Consider the following 15,521-nt stretch of genomic DNA (forward strand, 5'->3'; position numbering starts at 1 on the left):
TTTTACATCCCATTTTGTTTATAAATCAGTTTAAATTGAAAACTAATTTAGGTGCACTTCAGCTATATATATATATTTATATATTTGGATTATGTTGCTGCTGGCTTCTTTTTTGTGGATTGGAATTGCCATGTATATGGCACATTTGTAGTTTGATTTTACCTCATATCTTACTCCACAGATTTAAAAGTGTGTTTATATAAGACAGATGTGCTTTTCCTTGGATGGGGAACCCAAGGGCTGTTTCTGTGCAAACTCAATGTTCTTGGACTACTATAAAGAGGAAAATAAGCCACGGTTTAGTTTTAGCTTTAAGAGCTGAATGCTACTTAAGACCCAAATTGTTTTTGCCAAAAGGTTTTTATAAAAGGAAAAATGTCTAATGAATGCATAATACGTTCATGTTTAACTTTTTCTTGTGATAAAATGTTTACAAGCTGTTTAATTTTATAAAATTACATCAAAATGAAAAAAAAATAATCAAAACAAAATCAAATCTAAATTTATAAAACGATCCCATAATGGGAACCTCTAAGATATACTGTAAACAAACATTTATCATTTTGCAAGTCTCAAAATCAATTCCAGGATCCCTGAAAGTCTTGAAAATAAAAAAAAAAAATAAAAAAAAAAGAAAAAAAAAATGATTAAGAATTTAACCAATGTGCATTCTATGTGTAAATAGTGATAAAAGAAACATAGCAAGGAAAAATACACATTTATAACATTCCACTTGCGTCTAATGATAGAGAAAACTGCATAAAGTAATTAATTTCAAGTAAGTCCTATGGTCACCTCATTGCTGTTTGTGTAAACAAGCATGTTAGCCTCATGACCAAGCTAAGCCTGTTCTTAACACATTGCTTTGGAGATTTCCTATTCGATTTAGTAGTGCTCCACCAAAAAGTTCAGCATGCCTGATGAATTCTAACCGCAGAATACCTCAGGCAGCGCAGGTTTCTACAGCAAGCAATCCTGAAATTCACCAATCTGAGTGTTTTATAGGAAAATACAGGCTCTGAAAATTAACATAGAAATTAGACAAAGACCGATAAAATTCAGCATTCGGAGCAAGAAATTAAGCAATCATTTTTAAAATAACAGTTGGTGACAAAAAGGTGAACAAAGATATTTTTTTCAAGAGTAATGCATGTCAAATAATATATGCACAGTTTCCAACATTCACATTTATGTGATTTTCATGATATTGTGACAAAGAGAACAGCATCACAGGGTCATCACTCATCTGTGACCAAGCAAAGATTTCATTACAAACAGTTAAAGCAATTAAATAATAATTTCATGCTTGTAATGAGCTGTAATGAGAATCTGCAGTTACAACGGGAAAAATACACAGTGCTCATGTTATTGCACATAAAAGAAATTAGGTGGATATCATTATTCTGTCTGTCTGCATTAATGTTTAACACACAAAAACACATGGCATGTTCCCTGAAGATACTGACATTCATGTCCTGGATGTATATGCCATTTATAAAAATGCATGATGCATTCACACAGCATGAGCTATTTTAATGGATACATTACTGGTACACATAGGAAAAAAAGTCATCCTTTAAACCCATCTACTTTAATCTTAAGGCTTTTGTAATTGTCATTGATCACACAGAATTGTAGGAATACAATTCTTAAGTCCAACTGAATGCCTTGGAATGACTGGAAATGTTTCAGGGGAAAGTAACACATTTTGTTCAGAAGGCATCTTTGCTTAAGTGCCACTTTCATCTGCTGTATGATGTAGTATCCACCATTAAAATTAATTTGAAAGCATTGCGGTTGTAATTGCTAAAATTATTCAATTTAATTCAACTATTCTAAATTACCTTCCTTATTTTACCATAAGCTCTGAAAACACTGTCTTTGTTGCAACATAGAACCTTTCCATTCCACAAAAGGTTCTTTATTGTGGAATACTTCTTTAGATTTTTTAAATGTTCTTCACACCAAGAAAAAAAAATGGTTCTTTTAAGAACTGTTCACTGAAAGGTTCTTTGGTGAACCAAAAATTGCTCTTCTATGGCATCACTGTGAAAACCTTCTGGACCTTTAATTTTAAGCGTGCTTGAGAAATATTCATGATGCAAAGAACCTTGAAAATGTTGTCAAACATTCCAGGCGGAAATTGTTTACCTTCTGACTTTTCAATTTACGAGTGAAATCCCTCCGTTGATATTCTTCTTTTGTACTCTGATACTATGTGCCTCTCGCCAGGGTGTAACACACAAACCATGGCCAGGAGAAATTGAATTCAGATGTTTTCATTTACCAGGGCAATGCTGAAAGAGTGCTTCTGAGCTTAAGGGAACCTCATATCTCAATCCAGATTCTGTGTTATTTCAGGTTCTCTGTGTGATGTAATAAACACACTGGATTTGCAATATACGATTTTGATATTCGGATTCACAATGTGCCTCCGTGTTGAACTTTCATAAGTAGTGTGACCACTCTTATTGCAGGTTGTTTTATTACGTATATGTTCTACAATGCTGACATGTTTTTAAAAATAAGAAACGTGATTTTTGTAATCCAAGACATTGACAAATAAATACATAAGTAAAGCATTCACTGGCATGCCACAGACAAACATTAATATCAATATTCATTTTGGACAGAAACCGTGAGGAAACACCAAACATTATAGACTAAGACATCCAGACTGTTCACTCAAACTCACAAGCACTCATATATCAAAGTATACAGTATAGGCTAAACAAATACAATTTATAATAAACATTTTTGCTTCATTAAACCTCTCAAAACAAGACTGCAAAATGCAACAACAGACAAGAATCTAATTTCATGAGATGAGGACATTAATTGCATGGTTTATTACTGTATTGCAAAGCAGATACGCTGCCAAACCAGTCATGTCTGACCTGTTATTTCACTAAATTAATTATGATATCAAATACAGCAGTATGTTCGATTCTGAGTCGTGTACACGCGTTATTAAATCATTTTTCTATGTAAACATGCACTAGACCAGGGGTGTCCAAACCTGCTCCCGGAGGGCCACGTTCCAGCAGAGTTTAGCTCCAACTCGCCTTAACTCACCTGTCTGGAAGATCTAGTATGCCTAGTTATACCCTGATTAGCTGGTTCAGATGTGTTTAATTGGGGTTGGAGCTGAACTTTGCAGGACAGTGGCCTTCCAGGAGCAGGATTGGACACCCCAATGCCAGGGAGAGCAGCAACCTTTGTATCGGCAGAATGTCAGAGACGATTAGCTAAAGCTAGGGCGATTTTTAATTTATTTAAATAATTTTTTTATTTTATATTTAGACTTTCAAAAACAGCAGATTTTAATTCTGCTGTTTGGCTATTTCTGTTAATTCCAGGTTTTTTTTTGCCTGAGCTCGTCTCATAAAAGCGCTGAGAACCCTGCGTTCATGTTCCATGTTCCAGCGCCATGTCTTGCATTTGTCTTCAGTTTGTATTGTTCAACCGATCACTTTATCTTCTGATTTTTGAACCAAACTCTTTAAGTCGACTATTAATGATTATTAAGTGAGAGTCTGTATTTTGACCTCAATATAGTCTGAATTTTAATATAAAATCTACTTAAGCAACTCTGAAACTGAAAGTTATTGCAATATTATTGCCATTTTAAAAAAAAAAACACTACATCTGCACTGATACTAGTGTGCAATCAGCAATATAGTGAGAGGAGAGTATGCCAGATCTGAAAAGAGGACTTTACAGAAATGTATTGCCTGCCTCCTTCATGTTAGGTAATAATGCGATACTGACAAGAACATATATGCCAAGACTGCAAATCGCCACAACATAAAAAATACGAACAACAACCAAGAACATATGAAAACACAAACCATACATTCTAACATATGCATTCCAATAAAGGTAATGACTGCAGGATTTATGCTTTAGTTAGACAACAGGTTAGACTACTGGATGGAGACAATAAAGGTATACATTTATTCAGTCAGACTAGTCCTTCTCTACAAAGGACATACTTGACTATCTGATAAAGGGAGCTGGTTTGGACCTCCATTCCCACTCTGCTCCGGCTCCTCCTCTTCATCCTTACACTTCTCCGTGTTGCACATGGACATGGGCACACGAACAGCAATGGTGGACATCTCTCCAACTTGACTGTCTGCTGTGTCAGTGATGCCCCCTTTGTCTGATGTCTGGTTCACATTGGTGGAATCCAGACTGGCGACATTTCCTCCAAACATCTGGATCAGACACTTCCTGAACTGAGAGAAAAAGCATTAGATTGAACATTTATAAGGATCATGACTTTAATTTTGCTATTAATTATGCTCGTTATAATGCTTTGATTAATGTTTTCTGTCTCTGTGACACCATTTGTTTTTAGCAGTTAGCCCTTTGCACAACCTCTGCATTGAAACAAGGAAAAGGTCATTAAGCAAGATGTATTCTATGTAAAACAAGGACATTTTGGCCTTAATTAAAGCAGATAAGGTCATGGGAAGTAAATATATTCATTTCCTCAAGGTTTTGGTTGGACTGGATGAAAATGAGGTACCCTGGGTAATTATAATACCAGCTACTGCCTCTCTCTGACAAATTTGTAATGCAGAGAGCCACTACAGTGGGGATACATTTACAGAACAATACAGACAGAACATACTAAGACAAACTGCATCTCAAATGGAAAGTCACAGAAAGCTTTACCTGCTTATAACAATACTTTTACAGTGTTTATTAGTCTAAAATAATGTTCATTTATAAATAATATATTTTTTATTTCATTTAAAGGGGCTATAGCCTGTATTATTCGCTTTTTTATTGTCAATGTGTGAACAGCTTGTATCAAAAGTTAAAAAAACGATACCTTCTCTGACAGCCTGTAGACTGATTTTTATGCAAAGGACTAGGTACATTTCCCTAGGAAAATCAAAAGGATGTGACGTTTACGTGCGTTCCCGAGAGCCTCTCTTCCATTCTCTGACACATTAAGTGAATGCTTATACAATGTTCGGGATAATGCCGAAAAAGCCAGTGTGTACTGCAATGTCAAAGTGTCATGCAAAGAAAAGGGATTAATTCTTAGAGATTAGGGATTGATCTCACATAGCCAGATCTATAGTTTAGTCTCACATATTCAAATTCAAACTATCGTAATAGTATCATTTTAACTGTCGACATGATAGTGGTGCAAACATATCCACATCACTATTATCAGATGCTTTCGTAACTGCTGTTTTCTCACCACTGACATTTTTGTTGTGTGTTTATTTTTTTAATGAGAGTAAAGCACACAGCACATATTTACACTATAAAAAATTATATGATCAATAAGTTATGACAACATAAGTTTTTACATTGCTTTAACTAAGTTAAGAAAAGTTATACAAGATTAAACTAATTTTTTGAAGCCAGTTTAATGTTTTTTAACTTAAACATTTTAAGTTGATTTAAACATCCAAGTTGAATGTACTTAATTTAAGGCAGCAACTTTTTTTTACAGTGTACATATTCATCTAAATGTCGCTCTCAGCAGCGTGGACGGCATTGGATGTTCACTAACGGTATATCGCTGAAACGGTAATTCCAACTTCCTTTTAGTCCTAACCAAAGAACGAAAAAGAACTATGCTGTGACGTGTACGTTATGTGTCCACAAGTGCGAGCACGAGCAATAAGTTGCTGGCAGCAGTTCACTTAATGGCCAGCAGTTTCGCTAATAAAAAAGGGCTTCTGAATTCTACAATATCTCTTTTAAGATTTTTTTTTTTTACATAAATTAACAGTGTTTTATGAAAAATACAAACAGCAGTATATTCATAAATTAACATTAAAAGATGAATCAATTCTGAAAAAGTGTTGTTCATTGTTAGTTCAAAGCGCATAATGCATTAGCTAACATAAATTGTACAAATGTAGCCGTATATTAGTGTTACCAGAACAATTAAAAAAAGACAATTAAATCTAGCAGCAAATGTTCTAGTTCAGATTTCTCAAATCAATATATGATCCATTTCAGAAAAGACAGACTGACAGTAAACTTTGCATCCTCACTGAATACGCCAAATAACAGCAAACTTTCACACTTGTGATACAAGGCAGCATTACCAATGCTATATGGGTAAAGAAACCATCAATATTCTTAATCTCAAGTGTTTGTTCTCGTCTCTCTATAATGTAGTCTGTCTCTCTCTCACACATCAGAGAAATTTGCGACCCTGGCTGTGACCCTTGCTCTGAATTTATTCTGGGAACAGCTGGGAAGGACCTGGGTTAGTTCTGGAAGATGTGCACAGCTCAAGGGGTCCAGCAGCCTCCGCTCCAAACCACCTGGGACCCACATCCTAGGGGTGGTCATCAGTGTCACATGACTGCAAAAGATCATTGCTTCATTCTTTACATCAAACGACACACTACAGGGATACTGAGGAGAAATTTCCCTCTACAACCATGTTCAAAAAATAATGGGATATCATGGAGCAACAGTGCAGACTGAATCACTAATTACGCAAGAATCCACTGAGAATGCAGAATATCATTCAGTTGGAAATAGTCAAGAGGCTTAAACCAACATTAGAGATATGATACATTTTTCATTGGGTATACATGGACCACTCTACCTCTGTGGATTTGAACTTTTAAAAATGTAATTTTTTTTGAAGTAAGAAAAAACTGAATCTCCTTAACCAACACTGTCAAGAGTAAAGAGCATTAGATGTCTGTCATTTGTCCCTGACATATAATGGAGGGGAAAAACGTTTCTCATTCTATGCTCATTCTATGACTTTTATTGAAAAGAATACTGAATTCCGACAGGATAGCTATAATAACCATTAATCACAACATTCCCATAGTGCTAAGATGCATTGCCTTTGCTTTTCCATGCTTTTCTTCCTTTATTGATCGATGGGATAAAACACCAGAAATTGATTTTTAATGTATAAAATATAAAATCATCTTTGTTTTTTTTCTCAGCACGACACCCTAAACTCAGAAGTATTGTTTTTATAAGATGAGTAGGTGATCTGAAAATGCCAGATAAGGATGACAAATGGTAAAGATGTACCTGCTTATTCATGAAGACATAGATGATGGGATTGTATACAGCTGCAGTCTTTGAGAAGAAGGCCGGTATTGAGCCCAGGCGAGGATCAATATAAATTGTGGGACAGGCTGTGACAATAATTGAAAATGCTGCATAAGGCGTCCATCCAACCATATATGCAACTATCATTATAATGACCATCCTCGCCACCTCTCGGTCAGGCTTACGCGCACTACCCAGCCTTCCATGAGTGTTCGATACCTATTAGACATAATAAAGTTCTAAGGTTAATTACAGTCCAAGAGTAAGTTCAAATCAAATGTTAATTACAATACACAACCAAACAGAATCTCAAAAGGCTTTTAGTTTTTTGCTAGTTTTATTTTGCTCTTTATTCATTTACATCTAAAGATTTGCTATGAAGCAAGTAATGAAAATCAAGATATGAGTATTTGACCAACCTTTCTGAGCTTCTGCATAAGTTTACCATAGGAGATAATGATCACGCCAAGAGGAAGGATAAAACATGTAGTGAAAAAGGTGATGATGTAGGTATGGTCATAGTAATCAGTTGAGTACCTTAAAGGAGGAAAACAGAGACTTTAGACCTCCTCAGTCTTACCTACATGACATCTAGCAGGTACTTTGAGCACAAAAAATTAGTGTGGATAAGAATGCTTAGGTAATCAGTTGTGCACAAATGTATGTTAGACACTTGCATAATATGTTTTGTTGAGTGCTTTGTTTGTCCAAAAAAACATTGCAAGAGAACAATTGAGTACTAAGCTCCCACTGCAAGCTCAAGGCAGTGCCAAAATTTGGATCACTTGAGAATAAATAGAAACCAGAATTTAAAACGTTACATTCACTGCTTTGCTGTCAGAGATCTCAACTGCAGAAACTACATTACTCTTAATGTTGAACATCAATGTGGATGCAACTATGCCCGACAATGGTAAAAAATATTCCCCCATCTATGTGTCAGTGCGCATTCCCTATTCAAATGTTTTTGCACTGTTTGTGTTCCAAGGCCAAGGCCAAGCCACCAGTCTCTTGAAAGCAATTTTTCAACTGATGGCTGCATGGCATGAGCCTTGGGGTTATAAGTGGTTTCTTTTATTCTGTCATAATATAACACACAGGAAGAGGCCTTGACTCCAGCTACTTGTTTGATTCCAAATTATGCTACTTTCTGGAAAATGTGCAATTTGGTATTCATCAATAATGTAATATTGTATCACTTTGGATGTTGTTCTGTTAATACATGCGCATGACAGTGAAACACAGACAGAGTTTGAAAGACTGTGAGTGTGAGTCTTAGAAGAACAAATACTGGATAATTAGAGTGAATGAAGGAAGGGACATTCAGTGAAATTGTATTTTGTGCTCACCAGTTGGGTTCACAGGTAGTGCCAATTTTGCTGACTGTATAACTGTTCCAACCCAGAACTGGTGGGATTGTCCAGATGAAAGAGAAGGTCCAAACAAAAATAAGACCCATAGCTGCATGCTTGCCTCCCAGACGGACATTTTTCAGAGGACGACAGATCACAAAAAAACGCTCGAATGCCAAGATTGCTAAAGACCACAAAGCCACAATCCCTAGAAAGCAAGAAAGTACACCCATGTACTGTTTACTCTTCAGAAAAGCAATTACGTCACACACAAACAATGAGTATCATGGGAGATTTTAACATATTTGTAGTAAAGCCATGGTAATATAAATGATAAACAATATGCAAAAAAAAAAAAAGTGACTAGTATCTATTCAATAAGTAACTATTACTTATTCTTTACATATCCTACAAATTTTTCTAGTCTTTGCTAGCCCAACAGTGACAAGTTGGTTACTAATAAATCTATTGGGAGAGTTTCTGGTAAGCAGTGAATAAGAAATAATAGTAATATTCAATGAATAAAACTCGAATATGCACTAGCAAAAAGTGGAATACATACTACAACAGAATTCAATTAAAAAATGCAATTTATTACTAATAACAATAACTTATTGTCACAGGGAGTGGCTACTAGCAAAGGAATAAGGCTACAAATGGGCTAAGTAAATATAGGCTACTTAAATGACTAAAAAATGCAATAAATGGTTTTAGTAACACAAAATAATTCATATTTCGTTTAAACTAAAGGAATAAATGTTACACGTCTTGGTACAGTTATAATAACTCACCGAAAAAAGTGACAGCGAATCCCTCCAGCACACACGCCCAGACACCCAGGAAGAAGTAGCCTCGTGCGTTAGTTAAAAAACTTATAGTGCCTCCTGTCAGTGAAACTAAAAAATCCGCAACAGATAAATTAACAATGATGTAATTCAACGGTTTCCTTAACTGTTTGTATCTAAACGTCACGAACATAACGGTGAAGTTCTCTGTTAGAGACAGTGAAGTCACTATGAACATGAGACAGGCGAGGAAAGTGTAATTCCAGGGCGCAATAGACTTGATGGGACCCGTGAACGGATCGTCCGGTGGGGTGATGTCGGTGGACTCGGTGACTGAAGACACAAACGATTCCATGACAGCGTTTATGGCTGACATTGAGGGGGGAAAACGATCAAGAAAAGTTCATTAAATAGTCACTTGGAAGCTTCTTGAAAGTCCAAGACAGGTGTTTTTATAGGCTACTAACCGACACAGAATGTGCAGAAACACACCTGTATAATTGAAAAATGGATGGTATACGGTTTCTTAATGCTTTTAATTTCGAAAATACAACAATATTTTCTTGTACAACAATCCACTTGAGGAGAAAGCAGTCCTTAAAAAGAAGAGCGCCTTTGCCTAAAGGTTGCACTGAAACGTCACAGGTCCGCTCGCTTTCCGTCCACGGCTGAGCATAGGCATGTTCGTGCTGTTCTCCTTTATATAGCCTACAGTCCGTCGGCATGGCCATCTCAATCCCTCGAGGTAATGAGAAAAGCCCTTTTCCAAGTTAACTGAGACATTTCAGAGCGGCGTCACGCGCTTTACTCTCTTAAAGCTGAACGCAGTCGGGGTTTTTCACCCAATAAAAAAAGTTTTCCACATACGTAACTATCACTTAAATGATACACATTCACACGAGATGAGGTCTCCAGACATATCGGTATTTTAGAAAAAGCTAAAAAAGCTAGAGGAAAATGCTTTTTTTTTTTCTACATGGAGTGGGTTTTTCTCATGGGCACCGCCATAGTTATATCACATGACCAGCTGTCTCATTAAAAAGCTGCAAAAATGGGGTATGCATCATATGCACTTCACTTCATATGCATCTGTCTGATGGGAATGTCCTGCTCTATAAAATAGGTGGCAGTATAGAGTCCAAATCCACTGGCAAATAAAAAAACACTGGGAACTAAAATAAAGCCAGATAAATAGGCCAATAAATGGAAAAAGTGCACAATTAAACTAAACAGATTGCTGGCAGTGAGGCTATTGCATACATCAAAATTCAGCACTGATGATTATTCTTAATGCAAAGTTTTCCTTAAAAAAAGTAATGTTGAGCAAAAGATCAATTTTAGATTTTAGACATGATCTTCTTCCACAGATAATGTCTGAAATGTCTCCTGCCTCAAACTGACAAGAGGAAAAAATACCAGGAGTGATTCATCCGCTACAAGATTAAACGGCATGATTACCTGTGCAGCTTTCCAAAGGAGAAATAATTAAGCAAATAGGAAATGCAAAGAAACTGAGACATTTGTTCAGACATTACAACACACTACCACGCACTGCCCTTGCACATGTAAGCAATTTATGCATCTTATGAGGATCGATCAACAACAGCAAATTTTGATTTACATTTCACAGAACCACAGGCATGATGGGAAATAAAGGAGTTCAACTTATCCTAATTGCTATTCTGTAATGAAAGGTCAGTTGATCTTGAGCAAATTCAATTAACTTGAGTAGGTTCCAGTGCAAGGAATCTTTGAGTATGGATCATTCTCTTTGAGGATAGATTGTGTGTGTGTGTGTGTGTGTGTGTGTGTGTGTGTGTGTGTGTGTGTGTGTGTGTGTGTGTGTGTGTGTGTGTGTGTGTGTGTGTGTGTGTGTGTGTGTGTGTGTGTCTGCCACAGTCATCAACTTTTTTGATTTCCAGTGGCACTAATTTCGGTTTGTGCCTAGTCGATTAGTTGACATTCCTATTTGAGTCATACGGCTCACTCGACCTTTCACAGCATAATGGGACACGTCAAAAAAAGCCGTCTGATTTTTTTTTTTTTTTTTCACAGCTGCAGACTCTTTCATATGCTTGGTAGCATTGGCATTAAAATGACCCTAGTCCTGCTGAGCAGTTAAACATTTTCATTTACCCTGGACCTTCTTATCAGTATTCTGGCTCAGCGCTGCAGATGACAGGCTGTCCGTCATATAAGAATGGCCTAATTATTACCTGCGCTTTTAAATCACGGCATTACCGTGACCCTCTGGTTAATGGATTATTGTGATGTCTGGAATTGACCTGAGTTATTTACTACTCACTTATTGTCTTTCATGTTCTTACCTTTTTCTTGTTTGTTTTTTTGTCATTTGTGGCATTTATGACAAGTGGTCTGCTAATTTTATAACTTTGCAGTTGTCAAAAAATAAACAAAACAATTGCAGCTTAATGCAGACACCTGGTATTGCATAAGTCAAATATAACCTTTACAAATCCAAGCGACATTTATTGAGCATTATTGAGCTCATATTGGAGCTATGAGTGAGCTGAGTGCAAGAATTTCTGTAAACACAGTGATTGTCAGTCAACCTTTTCCACTACAGAACTATTACACGTACAATCCACAGTTGGCTGGCCTTTCTACCATAAAGATGAAAAATGTCAGCTCATCTTAGGAAGACAACTGATTGAATCTCACAAAATCTCATTATCTTGTGAATTCCTGTTGTCTCAATCACCAAATCAATTATTTCTTTGACCACAGAAATATGGAGTAATACGCTATTTTAGAAAACTCCATTTATTATGAGTGGTAAAAGCCTTAGCATTGGATTGATGGGATAGAGCATATTTAGCAGAGGCATAATGTTTAAAATAGTTCCTGGAAAAGCTCAGATGTTGTTATAATCACCATGTGGAAGTAGGCAGCCATCCTTCCATGGACCCCATCTGCCCCCCAAGCCCTAAATCACCCCATTCCCATCTGCCTCTTTCAGCCTCCAGCTTTCTTCTGATGTCTCTCTGTTACAACAACGTCAGAGATGGCTTATAGATTTAATCTTAATAATATACATTGCAATTTGTGAAACATTTTAGGTGTTGTTTTTCACTTTAGTAGCATATAAATACACACAGTGTGACATGCTATACTCCATCTACAACTATTTTTAGCATTTATTATTATTTAGTATTAAGCATGAGATTTATGACCTCATATTATATGAAAGTTTGCATTTGAAAAAGTAATTTACACCACACCACTATTGTGTATTCATATAGATTTTAACCTAAAACTTATCTTGATAAAAAAAACATGGATGCATTAGGCATCAATTATTTCAGGTAATGTGTCAAAATGTCATTTTCAAAATGCACTTCAAAATTTCACGTTTAATTCAATGGGTAACTAGCAGTGAAATTTACCAGCAATTACTGAGTAAAAATCGTTTCTAATCCATGCAATTTCCTTTTTCTGCCACAATATGGCGCCAAGTGTTAAATCTTTGATTCTACCTTACATTATTATGCTACATTTCGACTGAAGAGAAATGACATTCAAAACACATTGCACACATATCCAAGAAATCTTGTCTTAAATGAATCTTGACCCAATGTCACTTTATTACACTTCATAGAAATATATACACTCCCACTAGCCTTTGAACGTTTCATTTTTTGGTTACACTTTATTTTAGGGGTCATTGTTACAGTGAAACTATATATTTAAGTACTAAGTAATATTAAGCAACTAAATGTAGGGTTAGGGTAGGATTAGGATTTGGTTGAGGGTTAGTTTCATGTAATTATGCATAATTTACTGTTATTACTACGGTAAGTACATGTAACATAATGAAACAAGGACACCGTAAAATAAAGTGTTACCCATTTTTTTATTATTATTATTCTTTCTCTGTGTTAAGTCTTAAAATGCTTATTGGAATCAGCGAGCTAGTTTGCTATTTGTTTAAAAATGTGTATTTGTAAGTGGCAATGGTAAAATCAACAGGTTTCATTATAGTTTTCACCTCTTAATCACCAACACAACACTGTAAAAATTATATAATCAATAAGTTATGACATGTTATTAAAATGCTCATTGCTTACATTAAATCATCAAAATAAGTTAAGCAATTTTCTACCTTTTTTTTATCAGTTTTTCATTTTTAAGTCAGTTTAATGCCATTTAAGTTGAACTGACTTAAACATCCAAGGTGATTGTACTTAAAAAATTAAGGCAGCAGCTTTTTTTTCTTTTTCTTTTTACAGTGAATTGCTTCTCCCAGATTAGCTACCTCAATTTACTTTTTATATGAAATAAACATAAAGAGCTTTTAAAACATTTGTCATGAATTGCTTTATTTGAACTCTGAAGCAGGAAATTATGCACCAACAATGGTTCTGGTTAAAGTGGTGAGATGAGCCAAATCAGATTAGCCTATTAATCCTGTGCATTTGACCATTTTTAACTAGTTGTTAATACATAATAAATAATAATAAAAAGGATGAAACGCAAAACATTATTAGAGGGCAACTGTTGAAAAACAGTTAAACAGGGATATTTCTGTTATTGCTTCATATGGCCATTAATTAAAGAGCCACTAAAATCTTCAGTCATTCCCATTTCTGAAAGAGAAAAATATACTTTACTTGACTAGAATCAGATTTGTTAAACTAATCAATTAAACTATTATGTAATTCACCTTTTAACCGCAGATATGCAAGATGACCCAGCAGTGAGTGAAGATAAGAATCATCTATGGAATAGGAAAAAATGGGACTACTTTAGAAAAAATATTATTTTACAAAGAAGAATAACATTTAAGAATGGAACAGGATGGAAAATAAATAGGAATATAATAATATTTCAGATTATTCCTTAATACCACTTGTCACTTTAAGGTTGTCTATTAATAATAAAAATAATAAATGCTTTAAGGACTGACTGTATGAAGATGTTGGCACGCTTGAACTCTCGTTCCACATGTCTTTTTTGCCCATAGCTCTGTGTCTTACATTAAGACTTCTGTGAGCATCTGCAAGAGGAGAACCACAAAATTATAGCAATATTAAATGTAACGTTAGTTAAAATACACATTTGAACAAAGCTCTGTCAAACTGTTTGAATGCAATGCACTTACAAGGTCCTAGTAGGTAACCAGCACTGTGTAGAGTCCAGCCTTTTTTCTCTGGATTCTGTGGGATTAACAGAGACCCATAAAAGAGACGATGAAAAAACAATCTAGTTCAGATAGAGAAGAGGCAATAGAAGATGTACCGTGAGGGTCATGCCATGGATCATTGAGAGATGTGCAGTAAATACACAGAGTGAGATACAGAGTAGAGCACAATTCGTCTGCATCTGTATAAAAAAACAAACATCCAAGCATTGTAAAACAAAAACATGTTATTTGGAAAAAAGAAGGGGAAAAATTATTTTAATTATTGCTGTTGTATGCAGGTAGTGTTAGTTGTTTACCAATGTGTAATAGCAAGACTGACTGAGCTTACTTTTTACTTAGGTGATGTTTTATAAATGTTTAAATAAAAATAAAGATTTTACTTTACCTTATTCTATGAGGAACATTTAAGACACAATCCTGAAAACAGTACAGTGGTTAAAACACAAACACCCACAACACAAATAATCCTTACCTTCTAAGAGAACAGTTGCTGTTTAATATTAATAAATTAAAAACAGAATTCCAGGGATGGGAAATGAGCCTGTATAACCTTCAAATAACAGGGTTGCTGCAGGTGTGTGTCTGAATGAGGGACAGTCTGTCTTTTATACACCCAGCAGCATACAGCATATTAACATAATGAAACTCTATTAGTACAATGTTCATTTCTCATAATTACTGGTGCTGTTTACAGAGACGGGAGAGGGAGGAAGGACAGAGAATGATGAGACGGAATTAATCAGACTGTTAGCAAGGTTATACAGTACAGGAGGGAGAGAGAAGGAATGGTGCAATCTACCTATCTATCTTGTGTATCTGATCACATGAGGTAATATTGAAATCCATTTCAAACCATGTTGCTTTCCTCCATTTAATAACAGCACTTTGCCCTCGATATAATTACAGCACCTTCTGTCCCGTTCTATCCATTAACAGGGAAGCCCTAAAACATTCCACCTAATTATCTACCACTAATTGTGCTAAAGCTGTATTTGGGAGGGGGAACAGGCCGATGAGGAAGCTTGTTGAAACAGGGAATGAGAGCTGAAATTTCAGTCTCCTGTGGGAGGCATTACAGTGACCTCAGATGAATTAACCTCGATCTCTGCCCCTGTTTTATTTCCATGCACTCGTCTACTGTTAAGAGCAGGTATGCTC

The 15,521-nt window shown here is 35.6% G+C and overlaps 2 protein-coding genes across 2 annotated transcripts; both read right to left on the bottom strand.

Moving 5' to 3' along the window:
* Positions 1-3,980: 3,980 nt before the first annotated feature.
* valopb (vertebrate ancient long opsin b) lies at positions 3,981-9,575 on the bottom strand (the record flags this gene model as incomplete). The annotated part of the gene is made up of 5 exons (XM_081392230.1): positions 3,981-4,241; positions 7,042-7,281; positions 7,482-7,599; positions 8,412-8,622; positions 9,206-9,575. The coding sequence occupies 5 exons, from the start codon at positions 9,573-9,575 to the stop codon at positions 3,981-3,983; spliced, it is 1,200 nt and encodes a 399-aa protein (XP_081248356.1).
* A 2,600-nt stretch (positions 9,576-12,175) lies between these two features.
* Positions 12,176-14,542, bottom strand: gall (galanin-like; the record flags this gene model as incomplete). Its single annotated transcript, XM_081392732.1, has 5 exons — positions 12,176-12,204; positions 13,884-13,937; positions 14,127-14,216; positions 14,322-14,376; positions 14,459-14,542. 5 exons carry the CDS (start codon positions 14,540-14,542, stop codon positions 12,176-12,178), a joined length of 312 nt encoding a protein of 103 aa, XP_081248858.1.
* Positions 14,543-15,521: the final 979 nt, after the last annotated feature.

The sequence above is a fragment of the Scardinius erythrophthalmus genome, assembly GCF_964197995.2.
Source record: "Scardinius erythrophthalmus genome assembly, chromosome: 18".
NCBI classification, from domain to species: domain Eukaryota; kingdom Metazoa; phylum Chordata; class Actinopteri; order Cypriniformes; family Leuciscidae; genus Scardinius; species Scardinius erythrophthalmus.